General features: G+C 45.2%; 1 protein-coding gene across 1 annotated transcript in view; it reads left to right on the top strand.

Moving 5' to 3' along the window:
- Window positions 1–17,062, top strand: part of JAM2 (junctional adhesion molecule 2) — a 169,736-nt gene that overhangs the window by 130,621 nt on the left and 22,053 nt on the right. The window contains exons 5-7 of the mRNA XM_082246899.1: window positions 5,649–5,848; window positions 8,319–8,421; window positions 11,455–11,562. Of these exons, the coding sequence (XP_082103025.1) occupies window positions 5,649–5,848; window positions 8,319–8,421; window positions 11,455–11,562 (411 nt within the window). The remainder of the gene's footprint in view (window positions 1–5,648; window positions 5,849–8,318; window positions 8,422–11,454; window positions 11,563–17,062) is intronic.

Here is a 17,062-nt window from a genome sequence, read left to right on the forward strand (position 1 = left end):
ACATGCAGAATGGGATCCAAACTGCAGTTACAGGAAATGAGGTGTGCAGCGTGAAATGTCCTCCCCCGCAGATCTCTGAACTGTGCTGAGCACACTGTTGGCTTATTATGCTACCTTTATACATAAACATGTTTCTTAAGTATATTTGTCCGAGGGCCATTTTACACCAAGCCAGCTTCCTGCTAATTGTCTTACTATACACTAATAACCAAGAATCTGCTTTCTGTACAAGTGACTCATCCAGAGGATATCACGCAAAAGAGCACTTCATTAAATAATGGAAATGCTGGCACTTGCTCCACAGAGGAAATCACCTCTCTTTCTTACTTAAGAAGAAAAATACATGGCAGATTGCAGAACATAATGTAATATTTTAGAATAATGCAAAGGAGTGCAGTTTTAAAGTCCATCCATCTCAGACACACAGCAGAGTCAGCCACATTGGGCTCCATGCAGGGCTAGAAGCCAGGTAACCTGCACATCAAGAACAAAATATAGCCGCTGCCTTTATCTACTTAATCAGGCTGGAAAAAAAAAAGACTCATCAAGCCATCAAGTTCATTTTCCAATGGAATTAGATGTTCCCGTAATCCTTAAACGGGCCTTGGTATCCAAAGTGAAAAAAAAAATATATATATATATATATATATGTATTATATATATATATATATATATATATATATATATATATATATATATATATATATATATATATATATATATATATACATATATATATATACATATATATATATATATATATGTATTATATATATATTATATATATATATATATATATATATATATATATATATATATATATATATATACACTGCTCAAAAAATTTAAAGGAACACTTTGAAAACACATCAGATCTCAATGGGAAAAAATCTCATGCTGGATATCTATACTGATATGGACTGGGTAATGTGTTAGAATGAAAGGATGCCACATCATTTGATGGAAATGATTAATTAATAATCTACAGAGGGCTGAATTCAAAGACAATCCAAAAATCTAAGTGAAAAAATCATGTAGCAGGCTAGTCCATTTTGCTGAAATTTCATTGCAGCAACTCAAAATGGTACTCAGTAGTTTGTATGGCCCCCACATGCTTGTATGCAAGCCTGACAATGTTGGGGCATACTCCTAATGAGACGACGGATGGTGTCCTGGGGTATTTTTGGACCAGGGCATCACTGAGCTCCTGAACAGACTGAGGTGCCACCTGGTGGCGTCAGATATGGACCGAAACATAATTTCCAGAGGTGTACTATTGGATTTAGGTCAGGCGAGCTTGGGGACCATTCAATGGTATCAATTACTTTATCCTCCAGGAACTGGCTGCATACTCTCGCCCCATGAGGCCGGGCATTGTCGTGCACCAGGAGGAACCCAGGACCCACTGCACCAGCGTAGAGTCTGACAATGGGTCCAAGGAATTAGTCCTGATACCTAATGGCAGTCCGGGTGCATTGTTCAGCCTGTAGAGGTCTGTGCGTCCCTCCATGGATATGCCTCCCCAGACCATCACTGACCCACCACCAAACCGGTCACGCTGAACGATGTTACAGGCAGCATAACGTTCTCCATGGCTTCTCCAGACCCTTTCACATCTGTCACATGTGCTCAGTGTGAACCTGCTCCCATCTGTGAAAAGCACAGGGCGCCAATGGTGGACCTGCCTATTCTGGTGTTCAATGGCAAATGCCAATTGAGCTTCACAGTGCCGGGCAGTGAGCACAGGGCACACTAGAGGATGTCGGGCCCTCAGTCTGTTTCTGATTGTTTGGCCATAGAAAGTCACATCAGTGGCCTGCTGGAGGTCATTTTGTAGGGCTCTGTCAGTGCTCATCCTGTTCCTCCTTGCCCAAAGGAGGAGATACCAGTCCTGTTGATGGGTTAATGACCTTCTACGACCCTGTCCATCTCTCCTAGAATAACAGCCTGTCTCCTGGAATCTCATTCATGCTCTTGAGACTGTGCTGTATTGATGTGGCATCCTAGAGAAGTTGGAATGCCTCTACAACATCTATAGGGTCCAGGTATCTCCTAATGCTACCAGTAGTGACACTGACCCTAGCCAAATGCAAAACTAGTGAAAAACAGTCAGAAAAGATGAGTAGGGAAAAAAATGCCATTAGCCTCTACCTGTAAAACCATTCCTGTTTTGGAGGGTGTATCATTGTTGCCCATCTAGTGCACCTGTTGTTAATTTAATTAACACCAAAGCAGCTGAAACTGATAAACAACCCCTCTGATACTTAACTGACCAGATCAATATCTCAGGAGTTTAATTAACTTGATGCTATACTCTAATTAAAATTGTTCCTTTCATTTTTTTTGAGCAGTGTATTTACAGTATTTCACAAAAGTGAGTACACCCCTCACATTTTTATAAATATTTTTTTTATATCTTTTCATGTGACAATACTGAAGAAATGACACTTTTCTACAATGTAAAGTAGTGAGTGTACAGCTTGTATAACAGTGTAAATTTGCTGTCCTCTAAAAAATAATTCAACACACAGCCATTAATGTCTAAACCGCTGACAGCAAAAGTGAGTACACCCCTAAGTTAAAATGGGCACAAAGTGTCAATATTTTGTGTGGCCACCATTATTTTCCAGCACTGTCTTCACCCTCTTGGGCATGGAGTTCACCAGAGCTTCACAGGTTGCCACTGGAGTCCTCTTCCACTCCTCCATAACAACATCACGGAGCTGGTGGATGTTAGAGACCTTGCGCTCCTCCACCTACCATTTGAAGATGCCGTGTACCATCAAATCTTGGGTGAGAACCTCCTTCCCTCAGCCAGAACATTGAAAATGGGTTGTGGATGGGTATTCACGCATGACAATGACCCAAGGCACACGGCCAAGGCAACAAAGGAGTGGCTCGAGAAGAAGCACATTAAAGTCCTGGAGTGACCTAGCCAGTCTCCAGACCTTAATCTCATAGAGCAGGGCTTCCCAATTTTTTTGGGCCGAGATCCACTTCTGAATACAGTTATTTTTTGGGACCCACTTGCTTGTAATTGAATATTGTAAAGCGCTACAGATTTTGTTGGCGTTATATAAATGCATATTTTAAAGGGAGGAGGATGTTAAATTAAAAATATAAATTTACCTACTTTTCAAATTATTATTGAATACACTTGCCAGGTGTTCTAAGTGAGGGGTCAGAAACCTGTGGCATATAAGCAGAGTTGTAAGTAATTAGCACCCTCATACACAGTAAAAGGCAGGAAGAGGACAGAAATCAACCACCCCAGGACAGTGATCAGCAGGCTATATGGCACTCACCCTCCTTCCTCTCCCAGCGGTCCACAGTGGTCTCCACACCACCGGGCCACCTGGTCCTCCTATGACACCGATGCTGCCGTCTCTGCCCGCTATAGCTGAGAGAATCCCGCCGCCAGTCTAACCACCACCACTGCCGCCAGCAGGACTGAGGAGCTGGCTCTGCACCCCATGAACATATCCTACATAACAGCCCACATACGTACTCACTTATGCAAGTATCCTCCTCGTGGGAAATGCAGACCAGCCTCCGTAAACTGCGTGGGCGGGGTAATGAATCCATTGCGATTTGACTGCTCTTGCTCTCTGTAATTTGCGCGGCTCGCACAGCACAATTTAAGCAGGCCTGCTCTCAGTAATTTCCGGCTCAGCGCGACCCACTTTAACACAGCTCGCGACCCACCAGTGGGTCCCAACCCACAGTTTGGGAACTCCTGCCATAGAGAATATGGGGAAGGAGCTGAAGGTTCGAGTTACCAAACGTCAGCCTCAAACCCTTAATGAGATGTGTGCAAACCTCGTGGTCAACTACAAGAAACATCTGACCTCTGTGATTGCCAACAAGAGTTTTGTCACCAAGTACTAAGTCATGTTTTGCGAAGGGGTCAAATACTTATTTCACTCATTAACCACTTTACCACCGGAGGATTTTGCTGTCTTACGTCTGGGCCATTTTTTGCGATTCGGCACTGTGCGACTTTAACTGACAATTGCGCGGTCGTGCGACGCCATATCCAAAAGAAATTTACGTCCTTTTTTTCTTACAAACAGAGCTTTCTTTTGGTGGTATTTGATCACCTGTGCGATTTTTACTTTTTGCGCTATAAACAAAAAAATAGCGTAAATTTTGAAAAAAATAACAATATTTTTCACATTTTTTTGTATGAAATTCCCCCCAAAAAAATGTAAAAATCAAATTTTTTTTAAATTTTGGGCCAATTTGTTTTCTGCTACCTATGTTTGGTAAAAAAAATCACAATAAGCGTATTTTGATTGGTTTGCACAAACGTTATTGCGTTTACTAACTAAGTGAAAGATTTCTGTCATTTCTGGTGTTTTTTTTTTTAACGAGTAATGGCGGCGATCTGCGATTTTTTTTTGCGGGACTGCGACATTGCGGTGGACAGATCGGACCCTTGACTGACATTTTTTACACTTTTGGGGGTACTAGTGACATTACTGCAGTAATCAGTGCTATATATATGCACTGTTACTGTAAATATTACACTGGCAGGGAAGGGGTTAATTTTATTGGAGAGGGAGGGGTTAATGTATGCCTGGTGCTTACTGACGTGTGTGGGGGAAGGTGACTGAGTGACACAGGGACAGATCGCAGGTTCAGCTATGCTGAACCCTGCAGTCTGACCCTGCCTGTCACTTAGGAGATCCGCCTGCTTTGTTTACACAAGCGGGTGGATCTCCACACTCGATTCCCCGACGATCGGGGAAGAGCAGCGGCGATCGCCGCCACTCCTCCCTTGGCCTGACTCCCGCTGTGACTGAATACAGCGGGAGCGAGCCTCCGGTGGCGCGCGCGCGCCGCCGAGAAAGGGGAGTGTCTGCCGACGTAGGTCTACATCGCCAGACGTTATCGAGCCACTTTGCCGCAGTACAGCTCTAGTGAGCAGACGGCAAGTGGTTAAAATGCAAATCAATTCATAACTTTTTTTGAAAAGCATTTTTCTGGATTTTTTTTTTTTTTTTGTTATTTTAACTCTCACTGGTAAAATAAACCTACCATTAAAATTGTAGACTGATAATTTCTTTGTCAGTGGGCAAACATATAAAATCAGCAGGGGATCAAATACTTTTTTCCCTCACTGTATATTGTACATTTATGTCTCTGCCCTCAAGGAGCGTACAGTCTAAGGTCCTTACTCACAATCATACATACAGATACTAAAGCAAATTTAGACAGGAGCCATATAACCTACCAGCATACAGTATATTGCAGCTTACCAATCATTAGATGTGGTGGCTGTATTCGTTTTCTTTTTTAGGGCTTTTTTCCCTCTGTTTTTTCTCATCTAGCCAGTAGCACACCACCTGTATTAGAGTGCCACCACTCTGGATGAAGGAGCACAAAGGGCACAATTGGAGGCCAGCATTGCCAGTCTGGGAGATGGGGAGTGTAAGATGTACTAGCAGATTTAGATACACTAACAAATTGAAGCCAAACTCCAGCTCACACTGCAGTTACACAATCAATTACAGCAACAGTTTTGTTCAATGGTCCAACTCTAACAGGAGGCTGGGAATACTTTTTTAGGTTAAGAATATGTACTTGAACAGATTTTCTTTAAACTTTAAGTCACTTTAAGTCATTTCAATGTTTTTTTTCTACAGTGGCCCCAAGCACTCCGGTGTGCGATATTCCCAACTCTGCGATTAGTGGCAGCGCTGTTGAGCTGAAATGTCGGGAGAAGGAGGGGAACCCAGCTTCCAAATATCGGTGGTTTAAAGACGGTTTACCTTTGGATAACCAGATCCCAAACGCCAGATCTGCCAATGTGACTTACAAACTGGATAAGGCCACAGGCACTCTGGTAAGTCGATTTGCCTCTGAAAATGTTTAACTGTCTACAACACATGTGTCAAACACAAGGCCCACGGGCCCAATCCGGCCCTCCAGGCCATTTCATGTGGCCCTCGCACCCAGAGGTGGGGGTGGAAGTGAGATGGGAACAGTCTGTGAAAGAGAGTTAATTCTTGAACTCTGTGCATAGCAAACCCCTAAACCCTGCACTCTGTACATAGCATATTTCTGAACCCTGCATTCTGTACACAGAGCACCCCTGAACTTTGCACTCTGTATGTTGTGCACCCCTGAACCCTGCACTCTGTATGCAGAGTACCCCTGAACTTTGCACTCTGTACGAAGAACACCCCTGAACCCTGCACTCTGTACTTGGCATATTTCTGAACCCTGCACTCTGTACAAAGAGCACCCCTGAACTTTGCACTCTGCATGCAGTGCACCCCTGAACCCTGCACTCTGCATGTAGTGCACCCCTGAACCCTGCACTCTGCCTTAAGTGCACCCCTGAACCCTGCACTCTGTACATAGCATATTACTGAACCCTGCACTCTTTACGCAGAGCATCCCCGAGCTTTGCACTCTGTATGTAGTGCACCCCTGAACCCTGCACTCTGTACATAGCATATTTCTGAACCCATCACTCTGTACATAGCATATTTCTGATCCCTGCACTCTGTACGCAGAGCACCCCTGAACTTTGCACTCTGTACGAAGAACACCCCTGAACCCTGCACTCTGTACATAGCATATTTCTGAACCCTGCACTCTGTACACAGAACACCCCTGAACTTTGCACTCTGTATGTAGAGCACCCCTGAACCCTGCACTCTGTACATCTGGTCATCCATGAACTCCACACATAATGCACTCCTGGTATTTATTGCCCCTTTAAGATCCTCCCGCTGTGTAATTTGGGCACACCCATCGTTCCTGGTGGTTCGTTTAGGGAGTGTGGTTGAGTTCCTGCACCAATTCTCTAAGAAAAAAAAGTCCTGCATATATTTATATAATCTTACAGATACAACTGGCCCTTTGATGACAACCATAATGCTGATGCGGCCACAATGAAATTGAGTTTGACACCCCTGGTCTACAACAAAAGCAGAGGCAGACATTGTGTGCTGATACCTGTTTCTTTAGGGTCTAAGTTAAAGGGGTTGTAAAGGTTCATTGTTATCTAAAAAAAATAACAAACATGTTATACTTACCTCCTCTGTGCAGTTGGTTTTGCACAGAGCAGCCCAGTTTCTTCTCTTCTTGGGTCCCTTGCTGGCTCTCCTGGCCCCTCCCTCCTGTCAAGTGCCCCCACGATTTATTTATTTTTTTGTTTACTTAGCTTGTTTTTGAATAAAATATACTCACCTTCCTTCCACATCCTTCCTCTGCGGCCGCGGCCCGCGCCGTCACTTCCTGCTTGCATTGATTCCTGGGAGCTGAATGTCATCGCTCCCAGGAGTCAATGCGCCTGCACCGGCCCTGGTGCAGGCGCGTCATTCTCTGCTAAACAGCTTCTAGGCATGCCCAGAAACTGTGCAGGGATGATGCACCTGCCCCGGAAGTGACGAGCGGGGCTGGTGCAGGGCATTCTGGGACCACACCTGAGATGGCAGCGCTGGACAAGACATTTTCAAGGTAAGTATTTCTTCTAAAAGGTAAGTGCAACCTGGGACAGTTCAGAGGCTATCCATTATGGAATGCACTAGCCCTGACTGTCCCGGGGGTATTTTTATCTCAAAAAAGTTTTTGAGGGTGAAACTCCGCTTTAAATATTAAGAAAAAAATATGAGAAAAGCCTTTTTCTTAAATTTTCCTCTTTCAACAGCTTATTAGATGCCCCTTACTTATGCTTAAGCGTTGGTGCAATTAAACTTTAATGTGCTATTATTACAGGCTCTGGATGGAAATGTGTTGCCGATTTAGAAATGGCCAGCAGAGGAGTGTTAATTTTATTGTCAATTTTCGATTTCGTTTTAGTCTTAGGCTTTTGGCTAAAATGTCATTTTAGTTTTAGACGTATTTTAGTCATTTGAATTGTTTTAGTTTTAGTCGTATTTTAGTCGACTAAAATTGTGTTAATTTAATCTACGGAATTATTTTATTCGACTAAATTAACACTGATGGCAAGTCGTACTCCATGATTTCCAATGAGTACTGTTCATATCTGTGCGACTGCAAGTTGTAACGACTTCAAAGTAAACCCTGCACTACTTTGGTCCAACCTTGATGCGTTTTGAGGTCCATAGACATATGCATTGCTTCAAGTCCAGTCAAAATCGTGGCAAAAAAATTGCGGTAAAATCGTGCAACTTTTAGGTCGCACAAGTGTGAAAGGGGCCTAAGAGACAGTTTGTCCCGGGATTATTCACATACTGATTAGGTCCACTGGATGGCTTTTATCAGACTGACATCACATAGATTTTATTACCCTCAGTAGCATATAGATCTGAGTCAATAACAACGCCGTTCTTTTCTCCCAGCATTTCAGCGCTGTCACAAAACACGATACGGGAGAATACTTCTGCGAGGCCAGTAACGAGATCGGCAAACCACAGAGGTGTTCAGCAAAGAAAATGCAAGTCGGTGAGTAGTATAACTCTATGTGTATGTATGTGTATATGAGTGATGTATATAACTTTCATATCTTTATACAGCACCAGGGACGGTGCTTACTTTGAACGGGAAGGATCCCTTGTGCTGGTGGTTGCTCTGTCCATTGAATGTTCATACCTTACCCCCCCCCCCCCCATACCCTCGGAGTTGTGACCATCCAGGGCTGTGGGGGTTAATATGAGTGACTACACCTGTCACAGGCACTCGTCAAAGGTGCTGACTATGCCTTTCTTTTCCACTCCCCTCCTCCAATCATAGAAGCCATACTATCTCTTCCCACCATGTAAAGCACTCTGTGAATGGAGGCGGCGGACCTTTCATTTATCCACCCATCCTCCATTCATAGAATGCCTTTCAATGATTAAAGGTATAGTACGGCATCTTTGAATGTAGAAAGGGGCGAAAAGGGAAGGGAAAGTTGCCACGAGTGTCGGTGACAGGTGCAGACACTCATACCAACCCCCCACAGCAGCAGAAGATCACAGCTGTGGGAAGGGGAGGGGCAGAGGAATGAATATTTCACTGAACAGAACAGTTACCAGCACAAAGGACACTTTACATTCAATGTAAGTACCTCCCCTTGTGCTAAAAAAATTAGGCTTTTGGGTTTTATGGCTTTCTTTTGCTGTCTTTTTTCTTCTATTGTTGTCAAAGTTACAAAAATACCCGGAGATCCTGCAAGTCTGTCCACTCCTGCCCTGCTCCCAACCCACTCCCGCCCCTGCTCCCTCCCCACTCCCACCCCTGCTCTCGCCCCACTCCCGCCCCACTCCCACCCCACTCCCACCCCTGCTCCCTCCCCACTCCCGCCCCGCTCCCACCCCTGCTCCCGTCCCACTCCCGCCCCTGCTCCCTCCCCACTCCTACCCCTGCTCCCGCCCCACTCCCGCCCCGCTCCTGCCCCTGCTCCCTCCCCACTCCCACCCCTGCTCCCTCCCCACTCCTACCCCACTCCCGCCCCACTCCCTCCACACTCCCACCCCTGCTCCCACCCTGCTCGCGCCCCACTCCTGCCCCTGCTCCCTATCCACTTTCGCCCCACTCCCACCCCGCTCCTGCCCCTGCTCCCTCCCCACTCCCACCCCTGCTCCCTCCCTACTCCTGCCCTGCTCCTACCCCACTCCCGCCCCACTCCTGCCCCTGCTCCTGCCCCACTCCCGCCCCGCTCCTGCTCCCTGCTGCATTCTTTCAACACTAGTCACAATTTTATATCCATGGACTTGCACAGTTCTGTTTATAAAGAGAACAGCTGGGGGCATGTGTTGTCACAGGCTGACACACCCATAGCCCAGACCTCGATTGACAGCTTGTTTGGTTGACTTCTGTAGGCAGGGAGTGTCAAGTGATATCAAAGTATCCTCGCCTACAGACTAAAATCATGTCTGAGGTCTCCATAGAGCAAAAGGGCTCCTGGGACTTGGCAGGAGCTACCAATCTGCTATTGTAGCCTCTGCCTCCGTCCCTCTGAGCTGTGATGAAAAGAGATGGACCATGTGGTCATGTGACTGTTGATTATAGCAAGAAACAACGGTGAAGTTTGGGTTTCTCACCTAGGTGGATGCAGCAACGGTCCCCCCACCAGCTCTAAGACTAAGACCTGAGTGATTAAACACTTCCACAGGCAAGTGCAGGGGGTATGCCAGGTGTGCCTGGGCACACCCTAATTACTCTGTGTGGTGCAGATTCCTGGGCCTCCCCCTGTGCTGCGCCCCCCACCACAGTGCTGCTTGCTTCCCTCCTCTCCTCTCCCCCTTGCTGCTGCTGTGGGTGTTTCAGAGAGCAGAGGAAGGGGCTAATCAATATGTCATTTACTGGCCTCTTCCTTTTCTAAATGAACACAGTGAACACTCTCACTCACTGTGTTTAATCATAACTAAAGCATAGTTAACTGTGTTTACTATGCTTCAGTTTGTGAATGAACAGAAAGCCACTAAGCACAAAGCACTTTCCATGTATTCACTGTCCCATGTAGCTGAGAATGCAGAGAAATGCAGGTGTGTTTTAGTTTTGGGGTGCACACCCTAATGGAATACGCTGCGCACAGCTATGAACACCTCTGATCACTCATTTTTCAGTGCTCTGTCCTACCAGTAGTCACTGCAGCACTGGGCTGTGGAGGGGACGGGAGTGGCTGGCTGCGGCTCACTGAGAGTCTGAGCCAGCTACCGGTTCAGGCATCTGGGTGGATCCCGACCACATGAACTGAACTCCTGTGATCCATAGGAGAAGTACAGCCAAAAAAGCTTTGGCTATACTTCTCCTTTAATTATTGTATCATCAATTCCATCTAATGGCCAAAAGGTAGTATATTTTCTCATTGCGGTATTTCAGAAAACATGACCAAATGTACAGGAATTTATTCTATTAGAAAAAAATATGGTGAAGCTTTGTTCGGTTTACACAAGTGTTTCTGACATTTCGCAACAAATGTTTTATAAGTAGCCCCTAATTATTTAGTGTCAACAAAGACAAGCCATAGACAGGCAGATGTGTTCTGACTGAAGCAGTATGTCCGTGTAAAACAATTAAGCTGGATTTCAGAACTTGGAGAAGATCAGGACAATAAGCAGAACTTACACCGTGTGATTTTTGTCCGGTTCCTGATGAACTGGCCAAAATTTGCTTCTTGGTTGGCCCCATTGGCTCATTCCTGCCTGACATTCTTCAATAAATAAAAGCAGCCGGGGTAAAGATTGTTGGCCGAACAGCAGCTGCATCCAATCAGATATAGCTGCTATTTCAGTATTTTGACAGTTGCATGCAGCAGCTTTCAGCATACAGTGGCGGGTGCGTCCACCCGTACTGTATAGCCTGCAGGCTGAACAAATAAAAACTATCAGCGTATGGTCAGCCTTACTGGCTGGTTTAGCGAACTAGTCACCTGTGTCTTCCAACTTCTTCTGTGTCATGCAGGTTCATTTCATTGGGTAATCTCAGTGCAATGCTTGCTCCTCATACACTGGTGTCTATGTACTGTGACATTATGCATTTCATGTGTTACAGAGGACTTGAATTGGGCGGGTATCATATCGGCAGTGGTGATTGTGGCTGTTCTCATCGTTTTATGTGGCTGCGGTGTGTGCTATGCTCAGAGACGAGGATATTTCTCAGGTAAGTGCCAGAACACAGGAACACTCTTTTTATAAAGAGACACTTAATCAGTTTTTTATATCCTTATGTTGAATATTTTTTATTACTTATGTAGTCTTTATTTTACTAAAACAAAAAAAGAAACAAATGCTTCTGTTACATTCTATAGGCAGGCTATACCAGGCTTTCATTTTTTTCTCCCTATATGAATCCTAGGCCCCTTTCACGCAGGCTTTCCGTTCAGGTCCGCCTATCAGTTTTTTCAGGCGGACCTGATCGGATGCTCCATTCACCCCTATGGAGCAGCGAATGTCAGCGGTGACATCTCCGCTGACATCCACTGCTATCCGATCCGATCCTGTCTGTGAAATCCAGACGGATGGAAACCCTATTTTCCATCCGTCTGGAGGATCGGATCGGATGAAAACGGACAGGTGGTCCGTTCTTATCCAGTCTCCCCATAGAGGAGAGCGGGGATCTGACAGGTCTGTCTCTGCACACAGAGCAGAGATGGAGCTGTCATCTGCGTGCTTAGCGGGGATCGGCGAATTGATCCCCGCTGAGCAAAACGGAGTCTGCCAGGCAGAAAGTCCGTGTGAAAGGACCCTCTGTCATCTGCCTGCTCAGCGGGGATCGGCGGATCGATCTCCACTGAGCAAAATGAATTCTCCGGGGTGGAAAGCTAGTTTGAAAGACCCCCAGGATCCTTTCAAACAGGCTTTCCGCCCGGCGGACTCCGTTTAGCGGGGATCGATCCGCTGATCCCCACTGAGCAGGGGGATGACAGGTCCGTCTCCGCTCTGTGTGCAGAGACAGACCTGTCAGATCCCCGCTCTCCTCTATGGAAGATTGGATGATAATGGACTGCCTGTCCATTTTTATCCGATCCGATCCTCCAGACGGATGGAAAATAGGGTTTCCATCCGTCTGGATTTCACGGACAGGATCAGATAGCAGCGGATGTCAGCATAGATGTCACCACTGACATCCACCGCTCCATAGGGGTGCATGGAGCATCCAATCAGGTCTGCCTGAAAAAACTGACAGGGGGACCTAATCAGAAAGCCCGTGTGACAGGGGCCTTAATCTGTATTTGAAAGTCCATAGGGTTCTGAGTGAGCTAAAAACGGAAGAGGGGATGCACCACGCCTCTGAGCCATTTAGCTGTATGGGTTTTGAATAGGAATGAGCTTAAAAAAATAAAATTTCAGGATATTTGTTATTTATTTCATGTTCTTATATGACACTGTCAATGTATGCATTACCTTACACATATATGGTATACTCACATCAGTCCCTGCCCTTAAGGAGTTTACAATCTAAGGAGCTTACAATCTAAGGTCCCTAAATCACATACATACACATATTAGGGCCAAATTTGTCAGGAGCCAATGAACCTACCAGCATGTCTTTGTAGTGTGGGAGGAACCCGGAGTACCCAGAGGAAACCCACACAGGCACAGGGAGAACATGCAAACTCCAGGCAGGTAGGGTCATGGTTGGGGTTCCTTAGTGCTCACTATATAGTAGTAAACCGAGTGACCAGGAAAACAAAGAACAGATTCAAGTACACCACATTCAAGTGGCAAATGTAAAATATCCTTATGCTGTATTTTAGTAAAAAAAAAATTAAAAAATATTATTTAAGCCTGAAAATACAGTAATAAAAGAACTAACACTTTGCCATATCTTCAATGCAGTCATTGTATTGTATTGTATTCCAGGCAACAGCTAAATACTTACATTAAATACATTATGATTATTATTTAGAAATTATTTAGCTCCAAAAGTTTGCGCAGCGCTTTACAACATGAGGGCAGTCAGTACAGTGACAGTACAATTCAATACAGGAGGAATCAGCAGGCCCTGCTCATTAGAGCTTAGAATTTTTTTAGTCCAACTAGTCTTGAGATGTCCTTCCCGGACAGTACAGCGAGGATGACATGATTTGCAGTTATGGAATTCAGTGGTATCCTTCCTCCACCCTCAGTCTGTTGACTAGGCAGTAAGAGAGCAGCAGGAGACAGATAAGGTCATCCTTCTGCTCATTCTGTTCTCTCCTCCTATCAGCATGTTCCTTGTCAACAAATGTGATTGCCTGCCAGCCCTGCCCTTCCCAGTGGTGTTGTATTGGGAATTGCAAAAGGCTGACATCCGGTAAAATTCAGGGTCAGACACTAAAAAAAATAAATGTAACAATGACTGAACGAACAGAGAGCAGCATTAATTTGTGTCATTTATATCTGCCTGTAGTTCAGCCATATGGCGTCTCTAATAACATCTGTTTGCTAATTGCTGATAAATAAAAATCTGTCATGAGTGTAGTGCAGAGGGAAAGGTAGACGTATTCTATGGAAGGAGCGCTCAGACATAATGTTCCCGAGTTAAATTTAGTTGTGGATAGCATTACCCGGGGAATGGGGTGCGGCCGGATGTATTAATAGTATTGGAAAATAAAATATATTTACAGCTGTTTCCATGTGACCTGCATTGTAATATTTCAGGGTTTATAGCACACTAAAGGCAGGATTTACTATTGTTGTCACAGCACAGAAATCAACAGGGGTTTCACCAAAGTCAAAGATATATGATTTTATTTTTTAATTTTATTTAATTTTTTTAATCTTTAACTTTTTTTTTATTTTTTTAAGCTCTGTATAATGCAAATTCACTGGTGCTGTGAGGGGGGCAGTGTGATGCATTGTTACAATGCGTTGCACTGTTTCCTTTAGTTTTTGTTATTGAAATGTCACAAAATGTCATTTCATTGAACTTGTGCCCTGCAACCAGTGTTGGGCATGTACAGTAACTTAAAAAAAGTAATTAGTTATAGTTACTAGTAAGTAAGTAACTGAGTTAGTGACTGAGTTACAGTAGTAAAAAAGTAACTAATTACCAGGGTAAGTAACTATTGCATTACTTTAAAAAAATAATCAAATATGTCAAATAACTTATGTCCCCAATATTAAATATGTTAAATGAATGAAATAAACACTAAATAGAAGCAATAATTATTATGAAACATTGTACAGTAATCTACACTATTTTAATGTTGCTGTGGGACAATGAAACGCCTATGTGGTGAATCCTGATTTCTAAGTGGTACCTGTGTGGTATTTGCTGAGTGGTACCTGTGTGGTATTTGCTGAGTGGTACCTGCGTGGTATTTGCTGAGTGGTACCTGTGTGGTATTTGCTGAGTGGTACCTGTGGGGTATTTGCTGAGTGGTACCTGCATGGTATTTGCTGAGTGGTACCTGTGTGGTATTTGCTGAGTGGTACCTGTGTGGTATTTGCTGAGTGGTACCTGCGTGGTATTTGCTGAGTGGTACCTGTGTGGTATTTGCTGAGTGGTACCTGTGGGGTATTTGCTGAGTGGTACCTGCATGGTATTTGCTGAGTGGTACCTGTGTGGTATTTGCTGAGTGGTACCTGTGTGGTATTTGCTGAGTGGTACCTGCGTGGTATTTGATGAGTGGTATCTGTGTGGTATTTGCTGAGTGGTACCTGTGTGGTATTTGCTGAGTGGCACCTGCGTGGTACACTGGTATGGTACCAGAGTGGTATTTGCTGAGTGGCACTGGTGGTACCTGAGTGGTATTTGCTGAGTGGTACTGGCTGGCTGCGTGGTACACTGGTGCCTGAGGGGTATTTGCTGAGTGGTACTGGTGGTACCTGAGTGGTATTTGCTAAGTTGTACTGGCTGGCTGCGTGGTACACTGGTGCCTGAGGGGTATTTGCTGAGTGGTACCTGAGTGATATTTGCTGAGAGTGGCACTGTGGTACCTGCGTGGTACACTGGTTCCTGAGTGGTATTTGCTGAGTGGCACTGGTACCTGAGTGGTATTTGCTGAGTGTTTCCGCTGCGTGGTAAACTGGCAGTGGGTACCTGAGTGGTATTTGCTAAATGATACCTTAGTGGGTATTTGCTGAGTGGTACAGGCTGGCTGCGAGGTGTTGGTACACTGATACTGACAGTGGTACCTGACCTGAGTCCTCCAGAGTGACTCCTAACTGAGTGGTATTTTATTTTATTTTTTTACTCGAGTGGTACCTGCTGCTGCTCGGGGTGGTGGTGGGCAGTGGTGGCTGGTGGTGTGGCACTGGTGGTGGGACCTGAGTCTGACTCCACTCCAGTCCTGACTGTGGTATTTTATGTTTTTTTGGTAACCTGCTGGCTGCTGGTGCTGGCTGGTGGTGGTGGTGTGGCACACTGGTGGGGTCCGTCTGACTCCGTCCTCCAGGCTGTCTGTGACTGACTGTACTCTGGACTATCCAACTGACTCCTCCTGCGCTGCTGTCCCTCCTGTGACTGGCTGACTGTCCTGCTCCTGAGTCTGACTGAGCGCAGATGGCTGTCCCTGTGGACGACTGCCTGGACGGTGGTGGTGGTGGTATTTATATTTCTATATTTTTATTTATATCGCCGGGGTACCTGGCCTGCTGGCTGGCACGCTGTAACTCCAGTCTCTTTCTCCACAGGCCAGTACGAGAGGAGCAGACAGCGCCGGCAGGGTCATAGAGGAGTAGAGGAGAGAGGAGTTACACTACTACCCTCTAGTGGTGGTAGATGTAATTGCGGTAACACCGCTTAAGTAATGGGAACGGCGTTACCGCGGAGGGAAAAGTAATCAATTAGATTACTAGTTACCCGCAAAAGTAGCGGCGTTAGTAACGCCGTTTACTTTAAACTGTTATTCCCATCACTGCCCACAACAATGCAGTATAGTGCATCGCAACACACCGCACTGCGTACAAATGCATCCTGCCTCAACTTTTGTTAGCTCACACCACAGGGGCATTGGTGTAAACTGAAACTTTAGGACAAAAAGTGAATTGCCTTGTCTATGCATTGGGACTGCGGTGGGCAGCGATGCCCAATGCACTTGGTGTGAATGGGCCCTACGGGCCTTTGTTGATGGGCTTTGTGCTTGTGTTAATGGCATCTGATACTCATCTTAGATCGTTCAAAATTGACAAATGTATTTGACCTGCTTCAAGCAGGTGTTGCATTCACATATATGGTACTTGTATGAGGGTTGGTTTACACTGGTCTGACATATGCTCCGACTTCGAGAGCACAAGTCACATGACAAGTCAAAATGAATGGTTCCCTGTATGAGAAGTCTTAACTGGACCGACTTGTGATGGTCTGACTTTGAATATGCTTCCTGCACTATTTTGGTCAGACTTGAGCACAATTTCAGCCTATTGATTTGAATCTAAGTCGCATCCAAGTCGGATCATCATCTTAACCGATCCGACTTGTGGCATGCGACTTGAGCTCTGAGAATCTTTTAGGGGGACCCAACACCATTTTTTTTAATTTGTTTAGCTTGGGGTTTCTTTTCAAATCTATGGTCTTGGGGGCGGGAGACACCACGCCGTTTTTCTATTTATTTTTTATTTTGCTGTGGGGTTCCCCCTCAAGGTTCATACCAGATTCAAAGGGCCTGGTATGGTCAGATCAAAGTCGGATCCCATTCATTGAAGTCACATGGAATTCGGACATGAAGTCGCAG

The sequence above is a fragment of the Pelophylax lessonae genome (genome assembly GCF_965119305.1).
Source record: "Pelophylax lessonae genome assembly, chromosome: 2".
NCBI classification, from domain to species: domain Eukaryota; kingdom Metazoa; phylum Chordata; class Amphibia; order Anura; family Ranidae; genus Pelophylax; species Pelophylax lessonae.